The sequence below is a fragment of the Plecotus auritus genome, assembly GCF_963455305.1.
Source record: "Plecotus auritus genome assembly, chromosome: 5".
Taxonomy (NCBI): Eukaryota; Metazoa; Chordata; class Mammalia; order Chiroptera; family Vespertilionidae; genus Plecotus; species Plecotus auritus.
This window is the reverse complement of record NC_137776.1, coordinates 33,836,926-33,851,594: the sequence shown is the minus strand read 5'-3', so window position 1 is coordinate 33,851,594 and position 14,669 is coordinate 33,836,926. Positions and strand designations below refer to the sequence as shown.

The 14,669-nt window shown below is 36.2% G+C and overlaps 1 protein-coding gene across 11 annotated transcripts in view; it reads right to left on the bottom strand.

Moving 5' to 3' along the window:
- The window catches only part of GIGYF2 (GRB10 interacting GYF protein 2), a 127,430-nt gene that overhangs the window by 65,382 nt on the left and 47,379 nt on the right, over positions 1 to 14,669 (bottom strand). For 9 of the 11 annotated variants that reach the window (XM_080670583.1, XM_080670589.1, XM_080670590.1 and 6 more), the window contains 3 exons: positions 11,945 to 12,053; positions 6,760 to 6,871; positions 5,679 to 5,719 (listed from right to left, as the gene is read on the bottom strand). In XM_080670583.1, coding sequence (XP_080526709.1) covers positions 5,679 to 5,719; positions 6,760 to 6,871; positions 11,945 to 12,053 — 262 coding nt within the window. The remainder of the gene's footprint in view (positions 1 to 5,678; positions 5,720 to 6,759; positions 6,872 to 11,944; positions 12,054 to 14,669) is intronic. The other 2 variants (XM_080670584.1, XM_080670585.1) reach the window with 1 other exon arrangement.

The following is a 14,669-nucleotide window of genomic DNA, read 5'->3' as shown; positions in this document are numbered from 1 at the left end:
ACTAGCTGAGTAAAAGCAAGCAGTTGTGAAGAGCAGGGCACAGCAGCAAGTCAAATTTTTCTCTTTGACCAAAAGGAAAAGAAGAATTTTGGAGGTCTAAGACTGGTAATAGCAGAAGAATATCAAGGACACAGAAACTTAATTATTGTGAACTTTGGCTCTTTGAAAATCTTAGGCATTCTTAATTTAAGTACTAGCCAGACCAACAGATTTTTTTCGACCCAAAATTATTGTAACAATTAGACAGCAGTAATTCCTATTTCTATAATAAAGTAATAAGATTCACCTAACCTGTGAAAATAAAAGTTATATCAAGATTTACATGGTATGTTTTTTCCTAAGAGCTCTATGTCATTTTCATAGATCACAATTCCAACAGTTAAGTAAAATTTCCCAAAATGACAAAACAAAGGGAATGAGAAAGATCTGGGATATAAGCCTCCCTTATAGATGCAGTAAATTCTCCACTGAAGTACACTATTTACACATTAACTTTGTATCTGAAAACTAGAATGACTTACCCCTGCACCAACACCAACCAAAAAAAACAAACCCTCTAGTTGGTACACTAACGCTAATTTTTAAAATGTTTAAAAAATAGACAACTAAGAAATGCAATCAAAAACTTTTATCTAGGGCAGCGATTTTCAACCTTTTTAAATTTCATGGCATACATAAACTAATTACTAAAATTCTTCGGCACACCAAAAAAAAGTATTATATTTTTTGCCAATCTGACAAAAAACAACAACAACAATGGTGTAGTTTTGATTCATTCACACTGATGGCTATTGTGTTGGCTGTTGTCATTTCTGTGTGTCTTGTTGTGTCTCTTCTTGCTGCTTTTTTTTTTAAAATCTTCACCTAAGGATATGTTTATACTGATTTTTTTTTTTTTTTGAGAGATAGAGAAGGGAGACAAAGAAAGAGAGATAGAGAGAAAGGGAGAGAGAAACATTGATGTGGGAGAGAAATATCAAGCGGTTGCCTCCCATATGAGCCCAAACTAGGGATCAAACCCACAACCTAGGTATGTGCCCTGTTTGGGAATCAAACCCACAACCTTGTGGTATACAGGATAATGATCCAACTAGCCAAGCCACCTGGCCAGGGCAGTTGTCTTTTTTATTTTTGACAATCTAAGTAAGCAAAAAGAGGTCAGTGCCCCTGACTAAGTAGTCAAGTATTGCATGTTTCAAAAATTCTTGCAGCACATCAGTTGAAAATCACTGATCTAGGGGGTTGAAAGCTTCCAAAAGCACTGTTCATAATTCTTTCACTTAAAAAGAATCACAGTTTTTACATTAAGGATTAAGTTTTCTAAGAGCGTCGGCCTGGGGACCAAAGGGTCCTGGGTTCAATTCTGGTCAAGGGCACATACCTCGGGTGCAGGCTTCTCCCTGGCCCAGGCCCTGGTCAGGGCTCATGCAGGAGGCAACCAATCAATGTGTTTCTCTCACATCGATGTTTCTCTCTATCTTTCCCTCTCTCTTCTACTCTCCCTAAAAAAATCAATGAAAAAATATCCTTGGGTGAGGATTAACCAAAAAAAAAGAAGGGGGGGATTAAGTTTTCTGCAAAGATGCCGTTATCATTTCAGGAGAATGGAGTGCAAATAGAAAGAGGGCGGAAATTACTGGGAGATGGAAATAGTAGCTCATACTTCCTGGCTGCACAGCTCACTAACCTGGACTACCTGGGAGCTCAGTGCTGTATCTCGAATACATCAGGAAGACCACGTTAGATCAACTTAAATAGTGCTTCTGGAAACCAATGCAGATACCATGATAGTGCCAACAAATTGAAGACAAGAAGATACTAAAAATCATAAAGCCTAGTTTTATGTATATACAAGTCCATATTACTAACTGCCAGCAGAGACCTAATAACCAAAAACTGCTTTTGGTCTTCTTCAAAGTATTTCACACCAAATGCACTAACTGGTGTCATACTGGGCTATGAACCTATTGGTATCATTTGGACCATTTCATATTTTTTAATCATCCTTTCATTTCATCCTCACAGAATCATACAAGATGATCACTGGAACTGATCTCCCCCTATGGAGCAATCAATTCCCATTGAATAGGAATCCATTATCACAGGACTCTTTCCACATTCTCCCATGGGTGTTCACAAGGGTTATGCCTGATTCTTACCCGGGTATCTCTAATTACACCCATTTTTTTCCACATAAGAAGCAAATACATGCTAAGGACAAACTTCAATTTAAAAAAAATCATTCTGGAATCTTCAGTACTCAAATTATCTTAATTTAATGTCATAGGACACCTCACAATTTATCAATAGCATATCAGTGTCCCAACAAACTAGTTTAGTACTGTGTTCCTGAACAGTATAAAATACAATTATGAGCAAATATTTTCATCTACAATATTTTCAACTAAAGTGGATTACTTACAAAAAGAGCTCAAAATAATTAACAGTTAATAACTTGAAAGTGGGCATCTTATCAAAAAGCCACTATTATATATTTGAATATGTATTTGTAGAAGATGCCCTGATATTTTAGTAGGAAACACTTAATATTCTTTTTTTTTTAATATATTTTATTGATTTTTTTTTACAGAGAGGAAGGGAGAGGAATAGAGAGTTAGAAACATCGATGAGAGAGAAACATCGATCAGCTGCCTCCTGCACACCCCATACTGGGGATGTGCCCGCAACCAAGGTACATGCCCCTGACTGGAATCGAACCTGGGACCCTTGAGTCCGCAGGCCAATGCTCTATCCACTGAGCCAAACCAGTCAGAGCCTTTCTTAATATTCTTAACCACTTCACATCAATTTAGTTTTATGGAACCTGCCTTTTAAAAAATATACCTTTTAAAGAATATACCTTTGCAAGGAAAAGAGGCTATATTCTTAACAGTGGATGACTGGGAAAATTACCCTACTGAATTAAAGAGTTAAAATGTGAGAAAGGCAAATAATGATAAAAGGATCTAAGGATCTATACTCATCTAGTCCAAACCACCAAAGTGTGACTCTCAAGCAGTTAAAATCAAGCTATTCCCATGACAGGGAACTCACTACTAGGCAATCCAAGTCATTTTCAGACAACTCTATTAGATCTTTTTAAGACTGTCAAATATCTGCCTCCTTAAATCTGCCCGTTAGATTCATACAAATCAAGTCAAATTCCTCTCTTACACAAATATTTGCAGGAAGTGATCCTATAAACTCTCCTCTACTCTGTCCTGTCCACAATCTTGCCTCCCATGTAAACAGACGCATTTCCTTCATGCATTCCCCATCACGGGGCTTCAAATGCCCAATCATCCTATTCCAATGTATGGATCCTTTCAAGGTGTGGCTCCACTACTGAATACAATACTTAAGTTCTCCTGCGACAACATAAAATACAGCGGGTCTCTCTATCACCTGATTCATTGAGGACACTTTAGTTCTAGTAAATGCTGTACTTGGACACACTGGCACTACTGATTAACATCAAGCAGTTAGGTAAAAGGGCTGTGCCTTTCCCCAGAAGGCTGCTATTACACAACTATTCCCTATATTAAGTTGTGGAGTTTATACAAAACTGCATTTTCTGTTGTTAAACTTCCATCTGATTAAATCTGGTCTTTTGTTCCACCTTAATTCTGACCCCAAGTCCCAACTACTCCTCTCTATAGCTATCCCTCTAGACATAAATGACTTGAAAATCTGATCACACACCAACATTGTCATCCAGTGAAAAGAAATATTTACCATCTAGCACAAGGACTATATGAGTAGGAACTCAATAATCATTAAATATATAAATTAGTTCACACACTCTTATTTAATCCCAATAATTATGTAAAACATTTCCAGCTCCATTTATTATGATACTACTGATATCTGTGAGCTTAGATTACTCGTGATCTTCTGACTCCAAACCCTGTACGCTTTAAACTGTTCTTCATTACCTCTCTGTATTCACTGGGAAAGGTATTGAATCAAACAAGGATGGGAGCAGAGGTCCTGACAAATCCCCCAAGATAGTACCTATCCAATAGTCTACAACCGAGTGGGGAACCTTTTTTCTGCAAAGGGCCATTTGGATATTTCTAACATCATTCGCGGGCCATACCAAATTATCAACTTAAAAATTAGTCTGCTATATTTGGTCAAACATTTAATTAACTCGCCCCTAATGCCTTGGCAGGGCCTGACCAAATGATTTCGTGGGCACCACACGTTGCCCACCCCTGGTCTACAATATGAGTAAAGCCATTCAGCTACCATTAAGTTATCTACCCAGTCTGTTCCAAACTTCTTCATGCTACACTCTTTTAATGGCTTCTTATTTATATTCCTAATGCCATGATAATAAATGAGAAACTTAAATAACTGATGTTAAAATGAGTTTTGATATGGAAACAGTGATGCAAAAGTGGTACTGTAACTACTTAGTTCTTTAAAAAAAAAAATCTGTAAATCAGTCTGTGAATGATATTTGCATATCTAACATATATTTTTGAGAAATGTTTACCACTATCAGAATCATGCCCTGAAGAACTTGCCTGGTACTTCTAGGAATTTGGAATTTGTATAGTAATTTTTGTAACTGTAATGTTACTATGAATTGGAACTTTTCTCTGATATTAATAATACCTACCGGCAGTTTGTAAGGCATTACCTTTAATCAGTCAGAAAGCCCATCTTAACATTATAGATCTTTAATATAAACTGATTAATTCACCATAAACAATGAAATTCTGTTCTCTTACTATGTTTGTCTTAATTCACTGGGTACCTTAAATATACAATTTATTTTGACTGCTCTCATTTCAAAACAAGAAAAAAATATTATATATCAAAAAGACCAGACAAATGAGTGACTAAAGTAAGAACATTCATAATTTTAGCCTTTGCTCTCTTATACAAAGCCAACATTCTAGCATTTTCTCTCTTTCTTTTCACCTTTGAGATGCTAGAAGTTAATAGACTGATTCCTAACTTGAAATTTCAGTTCACAACATAGCCTTAATAAAAAAAATATATGCCTTGCAGACAACACACAGACCTAAAAAGTAAAATCAAGTAAATCCTAATGATTGTATGCCACAGCGCTGGTTCCATACAATAGAGCTCTTAAGTGACTGTGAAATTCCAATGCAACAATGCTACAACCCCATCTACTGGAGAGGTGCAGGTAACTGAATCAATTTTTAATAATTGTATCCTATGTGGGAGCCATGTTAAAAACCCATATCATGGCCCAGCCAGTGTGGCTCAGTGGTTGAGCGTCAACCTATGAACCAGGAGGTCATAGTTCAATTCCCGGTCAAGGCACATGCCCGGTTGTAGGTTTGATCCCTAGTGGGGGTCATGCAGGAGACAGCCGATAAATGATTCTCTCTTATCATTGATGTTTCTATCTCTCTCTCCCTCTCCCCTCCTATCTGAAATCAATAAATAAAAATAATAATCTATAATAATAAAAGCATAATATGCTAATTAGACCAGACGACCTTCCGGACGAAGCCAGGGTTGCGAGGGAAGCCCAGATCCCAGAGGGAAGCCGGTGCCGGCAGCCAGGAGAAGGAAGCCCTACTCTTGCACGAATTTTGTGCATTGGGCCTCTAGCAGTAAAATAAAATAATAAATAAAAACTAGTATCATGGAAATCCAGATAAAAATACTTCAAAACAGTAAGAAAGCCTTACCTACATCTTTTCGCCCTGGTTTTTCAAAACGTCTGTCACCCCTAGAAAAGATAAGTTTCAAACAAGATTTGAGAGTAATATACAGATTTCCCATCCACAACACACACTTTCCTATGTTTCTTTAGTAGCATTTCTTTCTCTTTCAAATTATAAAACAAATAAATGGTTATTGCCTAACATTTGGAAACTACAGAAAAGCAAGTATGAAAACAAAAATATCCATCATCTCACATACAATAGTTAGCTTCTACTGACACAGAAATGTTATTTTTTAATTAGACATATTTTTAAATTAGATATATGCTTATTTTAAATACATGCTGCACAGTTTTTAGATATGTTTAACAATGTGTTTTCCCACATCATTAAATATTTTCAAAATCAACCTAAGTTTAATGGTTATAAAGAATTGTGTGGATACACCATTATATTAAAAACCAAGCTGGTATTGCTGTTTGACTTGCTTCCAGTTATTTCATATTATAAATATCATCACTGTGGATTTCTATGCACATACATCTTTTTCACAAACAATATAAAGAAGATGCTTTGATTAACTGCAACAAACGAGAAAATATCAATGCATCCCACTGAACGCTCATCAAATAGCAAATCTAATTAACTATTAAATATCTAAGCAGATAAATAACCTATTTACCTAAAATGCTCCTTTTAAATAAAGATTATTTAAAAATTTCTTACATATAGCTTGACATTCAATAATTAACAGCACTTTTAAAAAATGAAAACTTGTGCCCTGGCAGGGTGGCTCAGTTGGAACACTGTCCCATATACTAAAAGGTTTCAGGTTCAATACCCAGTCAGGGCACATACCTAGGTTGTGTTTACGGGAGGCAACAGATCAATGTATCTATCCCCTCCTCTCTCTCTCTCCCTCTCTCTCTCTCTCACACACACACACACATACACACACAAATCAATGGACATATCCTCAAGTGACAATTAAAAAAAGAAGAAGAAAACTTGTAACTATACAAAGTGGCTTCTCCTCTACAAAAAGCAGAATAGAAGTTTTTTGCACCAAGTAACCTTTATACTAAGATGTGGAATATTTAGTTACCTTTCCTCCCAGCTCTGCGACCTATGCATTTCCCTGCTACCTCCTCGACCAAATACACCCTCTACTTCATCAAAGCTTCTTTGGTAAAAACCACATTCACCTCTGCCTCTGCCTGAAAATAGAAAAAATGATAATCAAATGTCAACATTTGGCACATGTTTAACACCAAAGGTTAATCTTTGAAGTTCTGTCTCTATACAAAGCAGAATGTATACATTTAAATATTTAGCGAGGCCCAATGGATCTTTACCTGTGAGACCAACGATGGCACTGAAGTAGCTAGACCACAGGAGGTTGAAAGAAACAAGTTAGTAAACTGGTGTAAGAGTCCCAGTCCCAGTCCTGAACAAGAAACAGTGTCAATATTAAGCTCTTTAATAAAAAGTCCAATAGTGAAATTCTAAGGTGATTACTAAACAATTACTACAAGTTAAAACTTTTATTATTTTCAACAAAAATGGAAGATTTGGAGTTTACAAAGAGAGCAGATAAAGTATAAAAGCCAAGTACAAATATAAAAATAATTTAACTCCAGAGAAAGAATAATTTAGTAAGATCAACTTTAAACCATACATTTTATAAACTAATTCCTTAAAGGATATTCCACAGAAACCAAAGGCACTTTCCTTTTTGCTCAAACCTTAAAGAAAAATATCACAAAGAAATTCAAACCACAGAGCTAATAAGAATGTGTGGATGTAGGAATTTAGGAGCTCTAGTGGTTTAAGTGTAAACTGGCCTTTACTAAAGGCAATTGGTTAGATCTATAAAAATTTGACTCAACAATTCTAACTTAGAATTTATCCTAATAGAAATAATCTCATAAATATGCAAATGCATACATATAAAAAATGTTCACTGTAATTAAAAAACACAATATATAATCAGTAAGGACTGGCTAAATAAATTCTGACAAAATTCAGAAGAACACTATGAAGCCACAAAAGATAAAGTACTGCCATTTAAAAAAAAAAATCTACATTATTGCCCTAGCTGGTTTGGCTCAGTGGATAGAGCACTGGCCTGTGGACTGAAGAGTCCCAGGTTCGATTCCAGTCAAGGGCACATGCTTGGGTTGCAGGCTCAATCCCCAGAAGGGGTGTGCAGGAAGCAGCCAATCAATGATTCATCGTTGATGTTTCTATCTCTCTCTCTCTCTTCCTTTCTCTCTAAAATCAATAAAAATATATATATTTTTAAAAACTACATTATTCTGTTTAAAGACAAAAGCATGCCGAAGAACAATGCACATAAAAGTGATTCCACTTACATAAATGACATAGCTGCATAGTTTGGGTCAGGAAGGTTATATACACAATTGCTGGGTTTAGAGGCAAAAAGACAGTATGAATTGTGAGCTTTATACTTTCTATATAGTGTGAGGATTCCCTAACTAATGTGCACGGTATGTTTCCAACACACAGGCTTGAAAATTGAAGGAGGGTGGGGGGTCTAGGGATGTATTTATAGCTAGACGAAATCTAAGCCATCATCCCTAGCTCAACTTCTCCAACAGGGTAAAACCACCCAAAGAAAAGTGATGTTGAATCTTGAATAAAAGCATGGATGCATTCCAGAGCTAAATACAATTGAGTTAAATAATTATTTCAAATATCCAGGCAGTATTTCTACATTTTGGTGATAATTTCTCAAGAATTGACTCAGAATACAGTTGTACTTTAACATCTTACTAGGAAATACAAAAATAACGGACAGGATTGTATGTGGGTAATCTTAGGAACAATGTGTACCTTCTTAATAGTCCAAGTATCCATGTCTTCATTTGTAAAACATAGGTGAGGACTAGGGCTGAACTGTAATTATCTTAAACTTACCTTCTAGTTGTGTCAACCTTAAGTCAACTAAAAGTCAACTCCCAATTTCAGTAACTCTCTCCTTAGGAAATGCATACATTTTATTTAAGGTCGTCCTAAAACAGTGTAATATAAACTGTTATACAATACTGGGATGATCCCTACAATAATGTTGAGGGTGAAAGGAAAACAGTATTGTGTCCTTTTAGAGAACAATTTTCTCTGGAAAGCCATTAAGTATGTGTCACCTTGAAAAAAGTGTTTTATTCTAAAAAACATACCAGTACGAATATGAAAAATAGCCTCCAGGTTGCCCAAAAAACAAGCAAAACACAGATAAAAGATTTTCTGCCAGTTATGACTAGGGTGAGCACTGGAACTCCTTAGGAGACTAAAGCTTTATAAGTGGGCACATAAAAACAATTGGTTCTAGAGCTCCCCAGCTTGTAGAAAGTAGAAATAACACAAGGTCCATAATCATTTATAAGTGTACTTCCCAGATAAGAAGGATCAAGTAAATATAACATGAATCTTTCATAAAGCTCAATTTGAAGGACTGACCTATTACCTGAGATTTCACACTATTCTTTTGAGAAATTAAAATATTATTTCCTTTTAATGAAGACAGTGGCTGACAACTGTGTGAATCTGCTTTATTATTAAACATCTTAACCAGATAAAATAGAAAGATGAGCCCTGACTGGTTTGGCTCAGTGGATAGAGCGTCAGCCTGCGGACTGAAAGGTCCCAGGTTCGATTCCAGTCAAGGGCATGTACCTTGGTTGCGGGCACATCCCAGGGGGAGGTGTGCAGGAGGCAGCTGATCGATGTTTCTCTCTCATCGATGTTTCTAACTCTCTATCCCTTTCCCTTCCTCTCTGTAAAAAATCAGTAAAATATATTTAAAAAAAAAAAAAGGAAGATGACAACTATATTGTTCCCCCCCGACCTTGTTTGTTTAAATTTTACTAGTTTGTAATCTTTAGAAGTTGGGAAATCAGTCAATTTTCAAGTCAAAGTTCCCTCAAGTTGGAAAGAGGCAGGATTATCATCTAATATTAGCTCTGCCCATGCAAAAAAAAAAAAAAAAAGGGAAGAAAGAAAGCCACAATAATCATTATTTAACCAACAAGTTAAAATTAAGTAATGAGTGATGATAAAACCATATCCATTAAAAAGAATCACAATTGGGACAGTGGTGTTAGAAGTATTTTTCAGTCAGTTCATTCATTTCACTAAGTTTCAAACCATTCTTTCACACTAATATTAACTTTCATCACGGTATCTATCTTTTGTGCATGCCCTGTTTAAATTGTGAATGTAAGACTTCTATCCTGTGTGATAACCCTATACTTCAAAGAAACCAGAAAGCAGGGAGAAATGAGAAATTTATCAATCCCTCATTTGTTCCTCAATATGGAATTTTGTTTAAGCCTATTTAGAGAGACTGGCTGGTATTTGCAGCACACACAGTTGATAGTCACTTGAGTGAGACACATAAAACAGCTGGCTTGTGGGCCACACTTTTTGATTAAGATCTCTCTATGTCTCGCCTGAAAAGCACTGGAGACAAAGCTGAGAATATGCAACCTCTCCTTGCTGCCAGCCCATTGCAGAGAAATACAGGAAACACCCAATAGCAGATTGGAGCCATCTCCAAAACACTATCACACCACCAAGATAGATGCACACATCTCAAGTCGAATTCTAGATCAATGGAACCTAAATGCACTTGGAAATATACATGGTGTGTGGAGCTTTTGAAGCACACACATACCTTAATTTCATCATCCAAGTAGTCTCTCACAGAAGTGTTTCTTTCAGTTTTACAGATGATTCTAACAACTCCCCAGGTTAAAAACCACCGTTCTAGAGACTGACAAATAATTCAGAAGAAAAAAACCATGTACAACAAATATAACTCAGTAATAGTAACAAGCCTACAAGTTGAGTTTTCATTAACCTTTACATTATTTATAACACCCGCATTCCACATTCTGAATGGACTACTAAAAGAAACCTCTTCACAGGAATGCACAATTAAATACGGTCTCTATAAAAACTGAGTATAAATTACTCTATTCATAAGACACAACTTTAAGAAAAAAGAATTTAGCCCTAGCTGGTTTGGCTCAGTGGATCGAGCATCAGCCTTTGGGCTGAAGGGTTCCAGCCTCAATTCCAGTCAAGGGCATATACCTGGGTTGCGGGCTCGATCCCCATTAGGGGGCCTACAGGAGGCAGCCTACCAATGATTCTCTCTCATGATTGATGTTTCTATCTCTCTCTCCCTCTCCCATCCTCTCTGAAATCAATAAAAAAATATTAAAAAGAATTTAGATGCTCCACGCACATAATCATGCCAATCTGGGTGGTGCGATATGCAGACACAATGTCCTCTGCCACTGCAGATACCCAATTCTTGCATTTCTAAAGCACCTCTTAAATAAAATGACAAGGGACGTTTAGACTACTACTATGATTTAGCCAACTTAGAGGTAAGTGCTCAAGTAAATATTTATATTATAAACATCAAGAATGCCCTTAAGTAGCAGAAAATCAACAAACCCAAAATAGAGAACAGATATCAAAAAAACAAGTAATATTGAAACAGGAATTGTTCTTCTAAGACAAGACACAAATCTGTAAAATGTAGGTTAAATGACTGCTACATAACTATTTTTTATTCTACACCCTAAAACAGCCCTAGTTTTGATGAGACAACTTTTGCTAAAGTCTCTCTGGGGCTGGGACACCCTTGACACGTGGCCTTATATAGAAACCCTGCATCACAGAGGCCTGCAAGGGACTTTGGTGCTGCTCCAGCAGCCAAGGCACTTCATGAAACTCTGACTCTCCAAGTGCAAAACTCCCTGGGGACAAAGATTTGCAAAAGTTAACTAGGACCATCTAGAATGCTTCACACTCAAATCTCTAAGCTAGAATTACCCCCTCTGTTCCACATCAGGGGTTGTGAAGCAGATACATCAAGAAATAACTCAGGCCCGGCTGGTATGGCTCAGTGGTTGAGTGTCAACCTTTGAACCAGGAGGTTACGGTTCGATTCCCAGTCAGGGCACGTGCATGGGTTGCAGATTCAATCCCCAGTAGGGGGTGTACAGGAGGCAGCCAATCAATGATTCTCTCTCATCATTGATGCTTCTATCTCTCTCACACTCTCCCTTCCTCTCTGAAATCAATAAAAATACATTTTAAAAAATGGTTCAGAAAGCAATTGTTCAGGACATTTAGTATATGCAGTTAATGTCAAAGAGCAGTTTTTTTTAAAAATCAAGTATTAAAATATTTTTAAAGTGATTTCCTATCCTCCGTCTCCTCTTCCATTATTACTTTTTCAGATAAAAGCTCACCTCGCCCTCTTGAAGAACTTCGACCTCTAGGAGCCCCCACCACTGTTCCTCCTCCTCGTCCTGTCAATCGCAGGACAGCGGCACTATTTACAGACATGGAAAAGTTTCTCTGCCAAAAAAAAAAATTAAAAAGAAAGGAAAAAATGGATAAAACAGATAAAACTACATGGTGCTTCTCCCCGTCTCCCGTTGCATCTATAAAATGCATATAATTACTAATAACAATGGGAAACCCTAACTACACAACATACTAAGATGATCCAAATCCTGATTTTAGCTAAAAATTTCAAATAAACATTTCAGATCAACAAACATTGGCAACCAAAGCCTTACACTATGCTAGATTCTGTGAAGAAATATTAAACTCTAAATCTGTATATATCCAAAGCAGACATGGTAAATATGCATCCTAATAGAGAAAACTTGGTAAGAGATCTGATTTGAAAGGTTCCCTCAATTAGTGAAAGGTAGAAATGAGAGGGAGTCACAAAAAGGTCTGAATCAAGAGTAGCATGATAAAGAGCAAAATGAATGATCATTTTTGCCTCATTCTGCTCTCCAAAGTGAATCAGCAACTCCAAGTAGTAGTTAATAGAATGACATGAATCGGAAGTAGATGGGGAAGGGCCAAAAAAGAATCTACTTAAGACCAACTACCTTAATGGAGAGAGGGAAGAAATGCTTGAAAAAAATAAAACCCCAATCAGTCTTCATCTACACTTGAACCCCACAGCCAATCTGGAATAGGGTCCAGTACAGTAAGACAGTAATGGGTGGGCATCCTTCACAAACAAGAGGAAGACAGGAGGCCTGGGAATCAAAAATATGTTTATAGGACTTAGGGAAAAGTGAAGCAACAGTATAATAACCTTGAAAAATGGTCTATAAAATACAGCAGTTATAAGCAGATTTTCAAGTGCATGGGTAGTCGACACCCCTAACACCTACATCGTTCAAGGATCAATTTTAATTTAATTTGAAGGAGATTTCACAACAGTTTTAAGCACAGAAAATGTTGGAATATATCCCTACATAAATACTTCCTATAGCCTTAGAACCTAACAGACATTTGTGCACAAGTTCAGACGTGTGGTGCACTGAGGAAAATGCAACTTGGGCATGGCTATTGCCAAGGACACTCCTAGAGAAGGGCAAGAAGTGAGACTTAAGAAAAAGGTTGAAATGTTTTTTCCCAACTAATATTTTTCACCCCAATTGTTTTCCATTGTGAAGTCCTAATTTGCTGTTTTGATTCAAATTCAATTGTGTGATAGCTATACCTGTTAAAGAAATTGACATGTAGTTGGTGGAAAACTTCTACTTTCATTATTGAATTTCTTATTTTAATATATGGGTCACTTTCTCACTACCTGTCTCATTACTTGTCTCTTTCAGGTAAATTTTATAAACTTATTAATGTAATTACGTTTTTTTTTCTTTGCATTTGAGAGATATACAATCTATAACCATGTAATTTCAAAACTGAAAATTTAAGATGTAACCAATAACTAAAAATTACAGTAAATCACCCAACTTGAAAACACTTATTTCTAACTGTATTTTTAAAAAGCTGGTTGAAACAATGCATTAACTTATCTTTCATCACCGAGTAACCCATTAAATTGTTGAATAATGCCTCTGAGATCACAATTAAGCTATATTATGAAGTCTCAAAATCTAAATTAATATATTCTAATACTGGAAAAACAGAAATCAGGGCTAACTGCATTATGTATGCCAGGATTCCATGCAGCTGAACACCTTACTACCAAACTATCACATGTATAAAACTCAAATGCACCCATCCATAGGGTGCGGAGGAAATTCTCATATGTTTACATACATCCTCACACATTGCCCCTGAAAGTGCAAAATGGTATAATCTCTGCAAGGCAATTTCTCAAAGTATATTTAAATGTCCATAACCTTTGACACAACAATAGCTCTTTTTACATTTGTGAAAAATTATATAAGCAGAAAGATCTTTAACTGCAGCACTGTATTTTTATAAAAGCAAAATATAGAAACCAGCTTAGTATCAACCAATAAAACTAATTGAAAAATCATGGTCATCTATACATGGAATTCTATGCAGTTGTTTTAAAGAATGAGGCAACTCTATTTATTAGGTTGGATCATATGAAATTGCTAAAATTCAGCCATTTCTGATCCACAAAACTGCAATTTCATATGGTCAACCTAGTTTATGAAGATATAAAGCACAGTTGTACTTGGGAGCATGGAGAGGCCAGATTGCCTGAAACTGAATTTTGATCCCTTTACTCAGCTTCTCTGTACCTCACTTTCCTCATCTATATGATGTGAATAAGAATGATATTTCTATCTACTTCCTGGGTTGTTGCTAACAACGCATTAAACTGCAAGTGCTAATAAACAAACAAACAAACAAACAAACAAACTGCAAGTGCTTAGAACAGTGTCTGACACTTATCAAATGCTAAATAAATATTTGCCATTATCTCCTAAACAGATGCTTAGGTGAAATAGGTCAAGTGCAGAACACACTACCATTTATGTATATGTGTGTTTAAAGGAAGTAATATACAGTTGATCCTTGAACACATGGTGTGAATTACAGAAGTTTGTTTATAGGTGGATTATTTCCAATAAATGTAATAAATGTATTGCTCACTTTATTGTATGATACAGTATATAATACATACATATACAAAATATGTGTTGATCAACTACTTATCAATAAGGA